Raw genomic sequence first — 13,814 nt, forward strand, 5'->3', positions numbered from 1 at the left:
TCTCTCCCGTGTAAATCTCTGGCTCCTCTCGCTGTATCTTTGCGATCGGCGAGTGCTTGTACTCCAAGGCAAGTTTCTGCCACAGATCAATAAATACCACGTGGCTCCTCTACGGAGGAGTAGGAACGCTTCCATCGATCCAATCTAACAGAGGATATAAATTTTTCCTCAAGACATATTGAAAGCTCAGCCTGACCAGCCGAAGCACCCTAGTACAGTAGCAGGAAAAGCTTCGTGTGGTCTCCAAAAAACAGCAGTCAGTAGTCACAGAACGATACGTCGCACCGTCACGAGCCACGAGAGAGAGAGAGAGAGAGAGAGAGAGAGAGAGAGGGGAGGAGCGGGCAACGGCCATGGCCACCGGAGCTGCCTGCTACTACCACCCCGCCGCGGGAAGGGGGAGCCCCTCCTCGCTATCTCCGGGCCTCGGGTCATCGCAGAGCAAGGTGTTCTTTATCAGCTGCGGCGGCCGCAGCAGCAGCCGGTGGTGGATGAGGAGGAGGGGAGGGGAGGGGAAGGCGAGCTGTGGCAGCATCAATAGCAGCAGCAGGGCAAGGGCGAGGCCTGCCTTGTTCTCCCCTGCCATGGAGTGGCAGGAGTGCAGGTATCCCCAACCCTCCGTGTCCATGCCAGTAGTTTGATATTGCCTTTTTTTTTAGAAAAACATTTGATATTGCCTTTGAATCGCTGTATTACCATTTGGTTAAAATGGGAACTTCTGACATGTGAATTTTTGCTCATGGTTGTGATGGATAATTTGCTAGTGCTGGTTCATTTCAATTGGACTCTAATTTCTCAGTGTTGAAATGAATCTAATGTTGTAAGGGTACTTGAGAAGGTTCTCTAGATATAATCTCTGAGTTTTGCTTCAGTACACCCCCCTAGAAAAGTTTACAGATTTTGATGCAGATTAAAGGTGGAGATTAGAAATTATCCCATCAATCAAAAAGTTTAGATTATTCTGATCTCTTGTTTGATCTATTGGGGGAATAGGGATTATAATTAGTTGATCATTAATGTACGAGAATTTCATTTTTAAGTAGCTTTAAGATTTGTGCAAACTTTTAGGAGGGGGTGTACGGAAGCAAAACTCATAACCTCTATCCTTTGTTGCACTCAAAAGATCATTTGCCCTTCTTTTGTATGTGACATTCTGAGTCATGGCTGCACCTTCATAAGACGTTGACTGTTATTTAGTTAATTCACGCTTGCAGAAACAAGTACCGTCGACACAGCTTGCTGATAGTCCCATGCTTCTCTGCAATACATATTTTCTTTCATCTGCTCTCCCCTCGCGGTGACTGAACATTCTCTTGGATACAGCACTGAGATTGAAGTTGATGTTCCATGTTCAGTGGCCTACCAGTGTTACTCCGAACGTGAGACTATTCCTGAATGGATGCCATTCATATCAACTGTCAAGGTGCTTGTTAGCGCTTTTCTTCTTGCACATCATTTTTCTTTTATTTTAGCATGCCATGGTTGGAGGCTGAATTTTTCTATACCTGAATAGGAGTGGACATTTACCAGTACAACCTACAAATTATATTAATTTCCATTCCAATCTTGTCACGAACACGCACCGAACTTCCATCTGTGTCATCCTTCCATCCTTTAGATGGTTATATTTTAGTATTGGATGCTTTTGCTTATTCATGGCTCATACTGGCATTTAAACAATTGCAGCAAGTTAGCAATTCCATTTTTTCTATTGAATGGAACTTTGCAGTGGCATATCGCTGAATAGAGCACTTGGGGTTGATATATGAATTGATATGAATACATTCCCCGTAGATGTATGATGGGTAGAAGCTTCTCTGGTCATATCATTAGGCTTCTATCCTCTGCATATATGACCATCAACACCAAGTCAAATTCGCTATAGCTAGAACCATAATGACCAACATGTCTCTTCTATGCTGTTTCCGTTTCATTAGTTTGGTTTTCTATGAACTTAGCTTTCCCTTTCAGTTTTAGCAACAAATGGTTATGCGTGTGATAATTTACAGGTCCTTGAAGATAAACCAGAACTTTCACGTTGGACTTTGAAGTATGCGATACTTGGTCGGGATGTAGAATTTTCTTGGCTTGCCCGAAACATGACGGTAAGTATATACTATGACAAAGTTGCTACAGATCTGGGAGTGAATATTCAGTTAATAAAACTTTCCTCTGTATCAGCCGACTAAAAATCAGAAGATTCATTGGCGTTCTCTTGAAGGTCTTCCTAACAGGTGATCATTCAACCAATCCAGACTTACATACATACTAACTGAATGCCCGTGCATTGCCACGGAACAAAAATAATTTAAAACGGGCTTCTATAATAAAAAATGAACCTTCACTATCATATTCCATTTCCTGTAGCGAACATGGGTTACGTTGTGGAAGGTTCATCTTGTGGGTGTTGTGTCCAGTCTTGACTTAGAGGTGGTACTGGGATTGTAGTTGTAGACAAAAGTTATTTGACTTACATTACTATTAGTTAATCACATTATTTCGGATAAGTTCAGGCTGGTATAGGGCTTGACAAATGATGTAGAAATACCAGTTGCTTACCAGTCGCACCTATATGTTTTGGGTACACATCTGTAGGTGTCATACATGTAATTATTGCATATAATTCAATAAGCAACCTAATATAACTCCCTTGTGGTCCTTGAGGAAGTTAATTTGTTGCACCCTAGAGTTACATTACATTAAAAAAAGTAGTTAGCTAGTGGCCGAAATGCTGCGCGTGGCAGGGGAAAATAGGGCGAGTTTCTCTATGTATCATTAATATATAAAAACATATCAGTGTCAGCTCTTATAGAAGCATGTTCAACAGGTAGTAGCTATTCAAGTTTGTACTACAAAGATGATTCCTGTAGTATATATTGAAGGCAAATAGCAAAAAGGACCCCAGCAAACTACGGTTACTGAAATCACTCTTTAAAAAAAATTAGCAGGCTTGCAATTTCTGATAGGGCATTTCCGATGCTATGAGAAATTCAGCTTCTCACACATTTGAAATGACATAAAAATGTCAGTATTATGATTGATAGAAGCATGTTCGGCAAGTAGTTATTAAGCTTCATGCACTAGCCAAGGCAACCAAAAGTCGGAATTGATGGAAAGGGCTAGGCAATCCAAATATAGACTTCAAGACCCCCTCTCACGTGTGACTCAGAGGTATGGCTCAAGAGGAGGGGGCCAGCAACAATTTTTAGATAAATTGCGAAGTCAGGACTTGAACTCGAGACCTCAGAGCATCTCCAGCCGTTGCCCCCCCCCCAGGAGGCATAAAAATCGCCGCCTGGGGGCGAGCCGGCGGTATAATCGGCTCAGGGGGCGGTTGGGCACCCAACCGTCGTCCCTAGGCGCCGATGTTGGCCCAGTTTTCGGCCCACTTTCGGCGAAAAATGGCCCGATATCGGCGAGAATCGCCCCATATTCGGCGTGGTTCGGCGTGAATTCTCAACATAAATAATTTTTTTATCACAGTTCATCACAGAAAATCAATAGAAATCAAATAGTTCAACAAATAGTGCAACAACAAATAGTTCAATACAAATTATATAGTTCAACAAATAAAAACTCATATTTCATCACATGTCGAGCTAGGCGTCACCCTTGATCCTCCATAGATGCTCCACCAGATCCTGCTGCAGTTGTTGATGCACATGTGGGTCTTGGATCTCCTGACGCATATTGAGGTAGGCAGTCCAGGTTGCCGGTAGCTGGTGATCAACTTCGGCAAGAGGACACTGCCTGTAGTATGGTTCAGTGTCAAACACTGGCTCTTCCTGCTCGCTCTCAATGATCATATTGTGCAAGATGACACGAGAAGTCATGATCTCCCACATTTGATCTTTCGACCAGGTCTGAGCAGGGTACCGAACAACAACAAATCGAGATTGGAGCGCACCAAATGCCCGCTCGACATCCTTCCTGCAAGCCTCCTGAACCTTGGCAAACTGGAACTTCTTGCCTCCTGGCACAGCGTTTGAGATAGTCTTCACAAATGTCGACCATCTCGGATAGATGCCATCAGCTAGGTAGTACCCCTTGTTTAGTGCCACCCATTGACCTCGAAGTTCACCGGAGGAGAATGACCTTCAACAAGCTTGGCAAAGACAGGAGAGCACTGCAGCACGTTGATGTCATTGTTAGTTCCTGGCATACCAAAGGAGTGCCAAATCCAGAGGTCCTGAATGGCCACCGCCTCAAGTACCACATTGCAACCGCCTTTGGCGCCTTTGTACATCCCCTGCCAAGCAGATGGGCAGTTCTTCCATTTCCAATGCATGCAGTCGATGCTTCCAAGCATCCCAGGAAATCCTCTTGCTGCATTCTGTGCTAGGATCCAAGCAGTGTCTTCCGCATTGGGTGTTCGCAAGTATTGCGGTCCAAACACTACCACCACTGCCCTGCAGAACTTGTAGAAACACTCAATGGTGGTGGACTCGGCCATGCGCCCATAGTCGTCGAGTGAATCACTGGGAGCTCCGTATGCAAGCATCCTCATCGCTGTCATGCACTTCTAGATTGAGGTGAATCCAAGTTTGCCGGTGCAATCCTTCTTGCACTTGAAGTAGCCGTCGAACGCCCGGATGGAATTCACAATCCTGAGGAAAAGCTTTCGGCTCATCCGATAACGGCGCCGAAATACTTTGTCGCTGTGCATTGGAGCGTCGGCGAAGTAGTCGGAGTAGAGCATGCAGTAGCCTTCCAGACGATGCCGGTTCTTTGCTTTCATCTGCCCCGGCGCCGAGCCACCTCGCCGCGGCTTTTCATTGCTCGCGAGCAGGCCGGCGAGGGCGGCGAAGACCATGAGATGTTCCTCTTCCTGGACGTCGGCATCGGCTTCCTCCTCCAGCAGCGCGGCGAGCGCCTCCTCGTCGTCCGAGTCCATTGCCGAGCAGGCAAATCGCCGAACACCTTGCGGGCGTGGTGGGCGCACACCCGCCGGTACACTGCCCCTACGCGGCCAGAACGCCGGAAAAATCGCCCGGACGGTGGTGGAGAGGCTGCCGCGGCGAAACCTCTTCTCTTTTTCCGGCAGGGAATGGCCTATCTAGCGGTGTTGGGCGGTGGGCGGCGCCGGGATCGGCAGGGTGGCTGCCGAGCGCGCGGGGGGTGGGAGGCGAATCTGGACAATTAGCTTGACTTTTCGCCTGACGGTGTGGGCCAGGCGTGTTTTTCCCTTGCGCCGGAGCCCCCCCGCGCCCCCCAGTGCGCGGGTTCGGCCTGCGATCGCCGGGCCCAAAAACGGACCGAGCCGGCGGATTTCGGCGTCTTGGGGGCGCGACTGGGGCGTTTTTTCGGCGCCGGTGCGTAAAAAGTCGCCTGGGGGGGCTTGTTGGGGGCGCGGCTGGAGATGCTCTCAGACCCAAATACCATGTTAAGCTTCATGCACTAGCCAACGCAACCAAAAGTCTGAATTGATGGAAAGGGCTTGGCAATCCATATATACACTTCAACAGTAGTAACTATTCAAGATTCACAATATAAAGATGTCGTGTAGTATCTATTGAAGGCAAAAACCAAAAAAGAGCCCAACAAAATGAGGTTACTGGAAATGCAGCAGTCTTACAATTTGTGAGCCTGGCCTTTCTCGATATTATAAGAAATTCAGCTTATCTCATATTTGGAGATAAACATGCTATCAGAACACTTATGGAAGGCAATTCTCCAACCAGGCATTTGAAGACTTTAATCGAAACTTGAATGTAGCCAGTTCCACAATATTAGAAAACTAATTCAAACTACAAGAGCATGGAAAGCAACTGCAAGGCTCTCAATTGACCTTTGCCATTATTTCAGCATCCATTATTTCAGCATATGAAACACCGCCTTTTACCTGAATTGTTTAACCAACAACTGCTTCTACGAATCACACATAATTAGGGAAATTCAAAAGGTGATAGAATCAACGACATCTTATTTATATTTGTCAGTACATCAGTATTCCAAATTGCCAACTCATTTTGTAGATCTTGCAGCACGGTTCATGTTTTGCCAGCATATGATAGGCAACAGGACTCCCCCTTTCCCCTTAACCCCTTTGATGTACAAATCATGTGGTGGGCTAGTAACTGTCTTGGGCAACATGATAAACATTCGCATCAGAACACGATGATGTGATGTTCAAATTCTTACTAGTAGAAAAGAGCAGGACATTACCTTGCTGTGTATTTTGCGAGAATACTACCTTGGCTTACACAAGCAAGTAGAGTCTGACCTGAGACTCAAGTTAACATACCAAAATTAGCAATCGCTTATTTATTCGTTGTATTATTTAAGCTTGTTTAAAATGCATATGCCCTGTATCATGGAACTGTCATCATAAGAAGTTAATTGGCAGTAGGAATGACAGCAAGCATTCAAGAAAACTTATAAAAACTAATGGAAATAGTAAGAGAAGTACCAATCATAGCAAGGGTCAGAAAGGCCATGTCTAGAACATACCACATCATACAGTGACCAAAGCATCCTATTCCGTGTACATGTGTCTAAAGTCATGTCTGTCAAGAGCAACAATGACGGCGTTAAACACCGTCTTCTTTCTCTTCTGTGAAGATTACTGTGCATGGATCCGACTCTATCCTAGTGCATCTTGTCCACATCCACCATGGTTTTTCTACTGCTTCTTGCGATGACCACTCTTCACCCCTTTGTCTGTCTTCCTCTCGCTTATGTTTGCTTCTCTATCATCGCCCCATAGGAAGACAAGGGGTAATCTTCCTACTCCGTTGTACAACTGTAACTTCAGTACTGAATTTGTTGTACTCCCTCCAGTCCATATTACTTGTCACTGCTTTATTCCCTCTGATCCATAAAGCAGCGACAAGTAATATGGATCAGAGGGAGTAGTAAAAATTTAAACACAAAATATGTTCAGGCTTACAAAATCACAACTATTGTGGAATGCTTTTAACTTGCAACCTTTTTAGTTTGTTACCTTGCAACTCTGGCAGGCTGGCTGCTACATGCATCACAAACAGAAACACAAGGAACTTCATAAATGAATTCTTGCAAGCTGCCAATAGAAAGGTTTACACTGAAGACGGGAATGAACCCAAGAGGAAACGCATGCAGTTTGTGTAGTGTTAGAGTACGTAATGGGCCTAATGGCCTGGGCGGGCGGTATAGCCCGTTAGTCTTAGGGTTAATTAGAGATAAGGGTCGCTTGCTTAGGGGTCAAGTAAGCCTTGCTTGGGAGTCAAGTAAACCTCTCTATATAAAGAGAGGAGATGTATCAATCTAATCAAGCAAGAATTAAGAAGGAAATCCCTTCCATCTTGCTCGGCCATGGGCAAAAGGCCCCCGGCCGGCCCTCTCGCGCCCTCCTTCTAGCAGCGCCATAACAGTTTGGTATCAGCTAGCTTCGGTTTGATCATGTTTTCACCGCCGCCCAACCCGTCTCTTCCGCTGCCAGTCACCTCGTCGCCTTCGGCGACCATCACGACCGTCGCCCCGCTCCTGCCCGCGCCGGGATTCTCTGTCGCGCCAGTCCCCTCCGTCCTCACCCCGGAGGTGTCCGGGGCACTGCGGGACCTAACCCAGGCGGTCCAGGAGATCCGCCTGTTCTTGTCCGGGTCCTACGGGCCACACCCGGCTGCGCCGCCCATCGCCGCCACCGCGCCGCTGTGGCTGCCGTGGCAGCCGCTGCCCCAGGCGGCCTCCGCTGCACTCGCCGGGCGGCTGCAGCAGCTGCCATCCACCGCCCCGCCCTGGCTGCAGTGGCCGCCGCCGCGACCGACGCTCCGCCTCCCCGCCGCGCTCGCCGGGCCGCTGCAGCTGCCATCCACCGCCCCGCGTTGGCTACAGTGGCAGGCGCCGCTCCTGGCGGCCTCCGCCGCGCCTGGCGCTCCGCTGCAGCAGCCATCGCCGGTCAGCTCCGGCCCTACATGGACCGCGCCGGCGGGAGCCCCGATCCACCAGATCAAGTTCCCTCTGTCGCCATTACCGCTTCCCCAGGGCGTCCCCATCCAGCAGATCAAGTTCCCGCCGTCGCCGTCACCACTTCTGGCTTGGATCACTACCCGCCACGTGTCGGCGGCGGTGAGGCTGCAGGCTGCTGCGCGCGGCCTCCTAGCGCGTCGGCGTGTGCGGGAGATGCGTGGTCTGTAGCTGCCGCTCCTCCCAGCTGCGCTTCGCTGTGGAAAGGACCTCGATCTCCTCCGCTGCGTCGGGGATCTTGGGCATGCTGTTTTCCCCGCGGGCAGTGACCTCAAAGTCTGCGACATCGGCGGTTGGGGGGGCGCACCCCTCGTCATTCTCCATCGCAAGCCCTCCACTCTTCTCTGTGCGGTGCAGACCAACAGCCGTCCGGCGGGGAGAAGGCAGGGTGTCACCGACAGGAGTGCACCGCGTAGCACCACTGCATTCCGCCAGCCACCGCGAGGGCGCCTCTGCTGGTCGCTCTTGCGACCATTTCCAGGTGGCCATACACATGCATTCCTTTTGTCCAGATGGTGTCCATGGGATCCAGGTGGCTGTACACGTGCACGTCCGACGTGCGGATGGTGTCCACTTTTTGTTAAGGGGTCCAAAATAAATCGTCCCAGTCCATTTCAGGTTGAGAGTAATAAAACAAGCCGAGAGGTAAAAGGCTTGTTTTTAGGTGTTAGGTTTGTGTTGCGTCGAGTCATGGTTATAAGTTGGTTAGGCTGCAGCTTGAGGACAAGCTGCATGTCTAGGTGGGGTGTAGTGTTAGAGTACGTAATGGGCCTAATGGCCTGGGCGGGCGGTATAGCCCGTTAGTCTTTAGAGATAAGGGTCGCTTGCTTAGGGGTCAAGTAAGCCTTGCTTGGGAGTCAAGTAAACCTCTCTATATAAAGAGAGGAGATGTATCAATCTAATCAAGCAAGAATTAAGAAGGAAATCCCTTCCATCTTGCCCTCACGCCCTCCTTCTAGCAGTGCCATAATATGTAGCTACTATAGAGTATATTTGGTGGATTTGCTTATTAACCCAATATTGACATCCAAACAGAGGGATTTTAAGACTAAAAAAATTATATGCAAAATCGTACTATTAAGCACGTCTGTGACTCGTGTGCGCTGATGAGCTAGGTAGTGAATTTACACATGCATAGGTGCACAGTTCTTTAGAATCTTGAGGTAACACAACATTTTGTGGAATAGACAAACTTTTTCACCTCGATTCTAAAGTTCCTTTGAGGGAAGATTAGAAGGCAAGTTCTGACATTGAGTCCTACAGAAGCATGGATGTACATAAGACATATATTACAGTTTAAACAGTATTAAGAAAACAACAAGGTAGTTTACTAACACGACAACAAAAATGAAAAAAAAAACTCATTTTGCGGGGCAAAAAAATATATCTTAATTGACGTAACCAGTCTCACAGATGACTGGAGAAAAAACTTTCCCAGCTCTTGATTGCCGTGATTACAAGTGACTCACAATAAAAAAAATCCCAGCTGCCGCAAACCTTAAAATACAACGAGAAGGAGAAAACATCTTATTTCTACAACGAGTCATTCATATTCCAAGATTCAACCGGTTCCGTGGAGATCCTGCATTTCCCCCTTCTCTTTGTTCCTAACATACTTGTCTGCACATAGATAAGTTCCAGCTTACAAGTGTACTCCCTCCGTCCCATCAGTGACTATAGTGCCTAGTGCGTATTAGATATTTTTAAAGTCAAACTTAGTGAACTTTGACCAAGTTTATAGGAAAATTTATCAAAATCTAGTCAAATCAATATAATTATATTAATCACGAAATATATTTTCATATGGTATATATTTGATATTACAGATATAGATAATTGTTTCTATAAACTTGGTCAAAGTTTGTGAAGTTTGGCTTTTGCAAAAACCAATGCGCACTATATCATGTGGAGCGGACAGAGAGAGTACTTATTAAAGAAATCAATCTCGGCATTATTCTGATCATCCCCTGATAGCATCTCAGAACTGAATTTTATAGAAATTTTACTGCATGTGCTGGAGGTCCTTTCAGGTAATTGTTTGGAAAGCAGAATGGGAAAAAAGTAACATGACTTCTGAACTTAACTGAATTCTGTCGGACTCCTATTTCAATCTTTATTCTTGTCCCCACTTAGTGTTCGATCCATGGAGATGGCTACCTTTTGATTTATTTGGAAGTTGGCATAATGCAATCCACTTGTTGCAGGGGCGCTGTCCGATTCTTCCCTAAGAGTTCATCCTCTTGTAGAGTACAAGTGAGCATTCTGCACTGTGAATTTGACACTTTGTAATGAGCTGCTTCTTCTTCACAACTTGATCTCCCTTCATCATTGTGTGCAGCTAACAGTGGCCTATGAAGTTCCTGAAATTCTGACCCCGGTTGCATCAGTAAGTAGCAAACGAGCATGCATATAATTATTTTTTTCTGCAGTATTCCATGCTTTAATATAGTCACAAATCCATGAAGTTGAGCAATCCAACCATCCTTTTTCACCAGGCCCTGAAACCATTTCTGGAAGGTTTACTTTTCAATGGGCTAGAACGTTTTGTGGCGTTCGCGAAGGAACGCTATAGCAAGTCCCTCCAGTCTTGACAAGATTAACTGTCCTCAACACTAAGAGTTTCAATTTCATTCAGAGTTGATGTAAAAACTGCATAAAGCCACTAGATGTGCCAGGGGAAGGACTGTATCCGAAGAGAAATACAAGAGTGACTTATTCTAGCAAATAAATATTGACCGTTCGACTCTGACTGTCATTTACTGTCGTCTTGTTTGTTCATTTATGAGCCTAGTAGCTTTTCTAAGTTTGAAATGCCTACTAGTATCCATGATTTTGCACTAAGCTGATATCCCAGCAGAAACTGGTCTTTGTATACGGTATTTATCTGGAACTGAGGTAACCCTATTTGTCGATCGTTGCGAGCGATACGACAGTGGTGGCCCATGCAGCAGTGGAGCTACTGCAGCACCGGGGCGGTTTTCTAAAGAGATAGGTGCAGTTTTGGAACCTCCGCTTGGTTGAGAAAGTTTCGTCAGTTTTTTCTTTTCTTTGTTATCTATATCTGTTTTATCTTTTTGTCTCGGTTTTTATTTTAGTTTTTTCTTTTTCCTATTCCTGATTTTGTTTTTGTTTTCTTCCTTTTTCCATTTTGAAATCAACATTGTTTTTTACAAATACCCGTTTCAGCACTTTTTTTAATAATGCGGCATCATTTTTGAAATTGATGAATATTTTTAAATTCGCAGGCACTTCTAAAATTTGTGATCATTTTGGCAAACCCATAAATATTTCATAAATTTGTGTATTTTACAGTTCGTGAATATATTTTAGTTTCACACAAAAACATTTTAAGCTCTTTCTATAACATTTTTTGAAAATCGAGATAAAGGTGAAAATAAAGATGAGAATTGAGAAGGTGAAAGAAAAATTATTTGTGACCAGTGTGTGTTTCTTTTTTTTTTGTTTTTGAAGATTTGCCAACACTTTATTGATCACTGATGATGTTTAAGGGAATACAAGTTGGGTCATGAGGAGAAATAAGCCACACGTGGTGACCTTCAAAAGGAACTAGGCAATTGAATAAAGAACTAGATCTAACTAAAAACTCTTTTACAATAGCCTCATAGGAGTCTCCTCGCCCCTTCGTAATATCATCCACCACTGTCTTGCAGTCACATGCAATAACAATCTTCGACACCAAGAGACCTTCAGCTAACGCCAGTCGGCCAGTGCCTCGCGACAAGCAAGCATCTCAAAAGTCGTTGGGTTTGTAGTTCCAGGAAGAACAAGAGATGAGGAACCCATATAGCTTCCATCTCTATTTCTGCAGATCGCAGCAGAGGCACCGGTTTTGCCATCTGCTGGCAATGCATCATCAACATGTATTTTGCAAAAACCTTCGGCCGGTTGCTTCCACGGTGGAGCATTAGGTTGGGCAGTTCTTGTAGGAACCGAAGGGGGGTTGATCACCTTGATAAAATCAAGTTCACTGATGAAATGTGTGTTTGGCTAGGAGGGGGACGCGCCTCCTGTTGATGCGTTGGGCCAGGCTCGTCAATGAGGTTGTAGGCCACGTGAGTGAGTCACTTGTAGGGACGCGCCTCCTGTTGATGCGCTAGGCCAGGCCCGTCAATGTGGTTGTAGGAGACGTGAGCTTTTGACCTTTTTAAATACATGATTAATATTTTTTATTTACTAAAAAGATTAATAGTTTTTAAATACATGATTAATATTCTTCAAAAATATGTTTTGATGTCTACCTTTTTTCATACACATTTAAAACTTTTTTATACAACTTTAATATTTTCTAAATACATGATTGACATTTTTTCAAATACATGGTTTTGAACAATTCTTCGAATATGTTTTAAACATTTTTCAAATATGAATTTTTATTTGAATTATATAAAAATAAATTAAAACTATGCCAAGATTTTTTTAGATTTTATATAGCAGTTTTAAATTTTCAGAACATTTTTTTGGAACATTCGAACATTTTCTAATGTAACACCCATTTCTGAGTGTTACGAAACATTGTTTTTGAGTGACACGAATATTTTTAAGATTGTATAAAAAATTATTCGAAATGCTATGTACACTTTTTTGAAGCATGTGAACAATTTTAATGCTATCAACATTTTTCTACAGCTACACCAACAATTTTTTGCACCGCGTTAATCTTTTGGAAATTCATTTTAAAAAAGTAATTTTCAGTTTTGAAATATGGAATTCTTCTTTTCAAAATTTCAACAAAAGAACAAAAGAACACTAATACGCAAGGAGCTACTTTAGTCGGCCCAAAAGTAGCGACGGGAGGGCGCCTCTTGAAGTGACACCTCCTTTTGTCTTGCAACAAACGATTCATAGCCTCCCCTATACATGCACAACCCCTCATGTGGAAGAAAACCCTCTCCCTGCACACGTGGTCTCCATGTTTTTGGCCCACTCATTTGCTCACGCAAAGTCACTTCTCTTCTCACGTAAAGGTAAAGAACCCCACATCATTGCCACAGTTTAGACTTTAGACCTATTTCCCTTTGCAATGTGTTGTACAAAATTGCTTTCAAAGTCATACCTAAGAGGCTGAAATTAGTGCTACCTGATATCATCTCAGAGGAGCAGTCTACTTTTGTCCCAGCCAGACTCATCACGGATACCATAATTACAGCTTATGAGTGTCTTCATTTTATGAAGAGAAACAAAGCAAAGAAGAATATGATGTGGTACAAAGCAGTGCATTAAAACTGGATATGTCGAAGGCATATGATTGAGTTGAGTGAGACTATTTACACGCAATAATGTTGAAATTGGAATTCACAAAGAGGTGGGTGGCCATTGTTATGAATCTGGTGAGGTTAGTCAAGTTATCAACTTTATTCAATGGCAAGAAAATACAGGAGTTTAAACCTTCGGATGGGATTTGACTGGGAGACCTAATTTCCCCATATCTATTCTTGATAGCAGGAGAGAGCCTTTCATGTCTTTTAAAATCCATTGGCGAGTCATCGAACTTGAGTGAAATAGCAGGTGGCTTCTTCGAATGTACAAGTGCTTGGATTCGAGTGTGGGATATGTGTTCTCCGCTCGATTTTATCTTCAAAATTTGTTACCCTTGGAGATTTGAGGATCCTAGGTAGTACGAGTCAAGGCCTGGAAGATTTCTTGCATATGGTGTGCTCCGAGGAGTTTGTAAAGCTTTAGTAGTCGCCTTCAATACCAACTTCGAGTGATTTAAGGCTCATTGTTGGGTGACTCAAAGGATGGTAAGGTGAGCCACATGTCGATGTTCCAAAACCTTGGCTTCGGCACCTCTCCAACGAAGATTAGTATTCCCCAAAGAGCGTGAACTTCCGCGTCCTCAACTCACTTGT

At 44.7% G+C, this 13,814-nt stretch overlaps 1 protein-coding gene across 1 annotated transcript; it reads left to right on the forward strand.

Annotated features, from left to right (window-relative positions):
* The first annotated feature begins 227 nt into the window (after window positions 1-227).
* LOC123061874 (uncharacterized) lies at window positions 228-10,690 on the forward strand. The gene is made up of 7 exons (XM_044485157.1): window positions 228-604; window positions 1,324-1,423; window positions 2,010-2,105; window positions 2,182-2,234; window positions 10,149-10,197; window positions 10,283-10,330; window positions 10,440-10,690. The coding sequence occupies exons 1-7, from the start codon at window positions 354-356 to the stop codon at window positions 10,533-10,535; spliced, it is 693 nt and encodes a 230-aa protein (XP_044341092.1). The 5' UTR covers window positions 228-353; the 3' UTR covers window positions 10,536-10,690.
* Window positions 10,691-13,814: the final 3,124 nt, after the last annotated feature.

This window comes from Triticum aestivum, chromosome 3A (genome assembly GCF_018294505.1).
Source record: "Triticum aestivum cultivar Chinese Spring chromosome 3A, IWGSC CS RefSeq v2.1, whole genome shotgun sequence".
Classification (NCBI taxonomy): Eukaryota; Viridiplantae; Streptophyta; class Magnoliopsida; order Poales; family Poaceae; genus Triticum; species Triticum aestivum.

What these genes read in the sequence shown, in the direction of transcription:
- LOC123061874 (XM_044485157.1), top strand. Translation starts at nt 354, where the DNA reads ATGGCCACCGGAGCTGCCTGCTACTACCACCCCGCCGCGGGAAGGGGG. An exon ending in GGCTTGCCCGAAACATGACG is followed by an intron (nt 2,106 to 2,181) that starts GTAAGTATATAC and finishes CCTCTGTATCAG; the next exon opens with CCGACTAAAAATCAGAAGAT. An exon ending in CTTGAAGGTCTTCCTAACAG is followed by an intron (nt 2,235 to 10,148) that starts GTGATCATTCAA and finishes CACTTGTTGCAG; the next exon opens with GGGCGCTGTCCGATTCTTCC.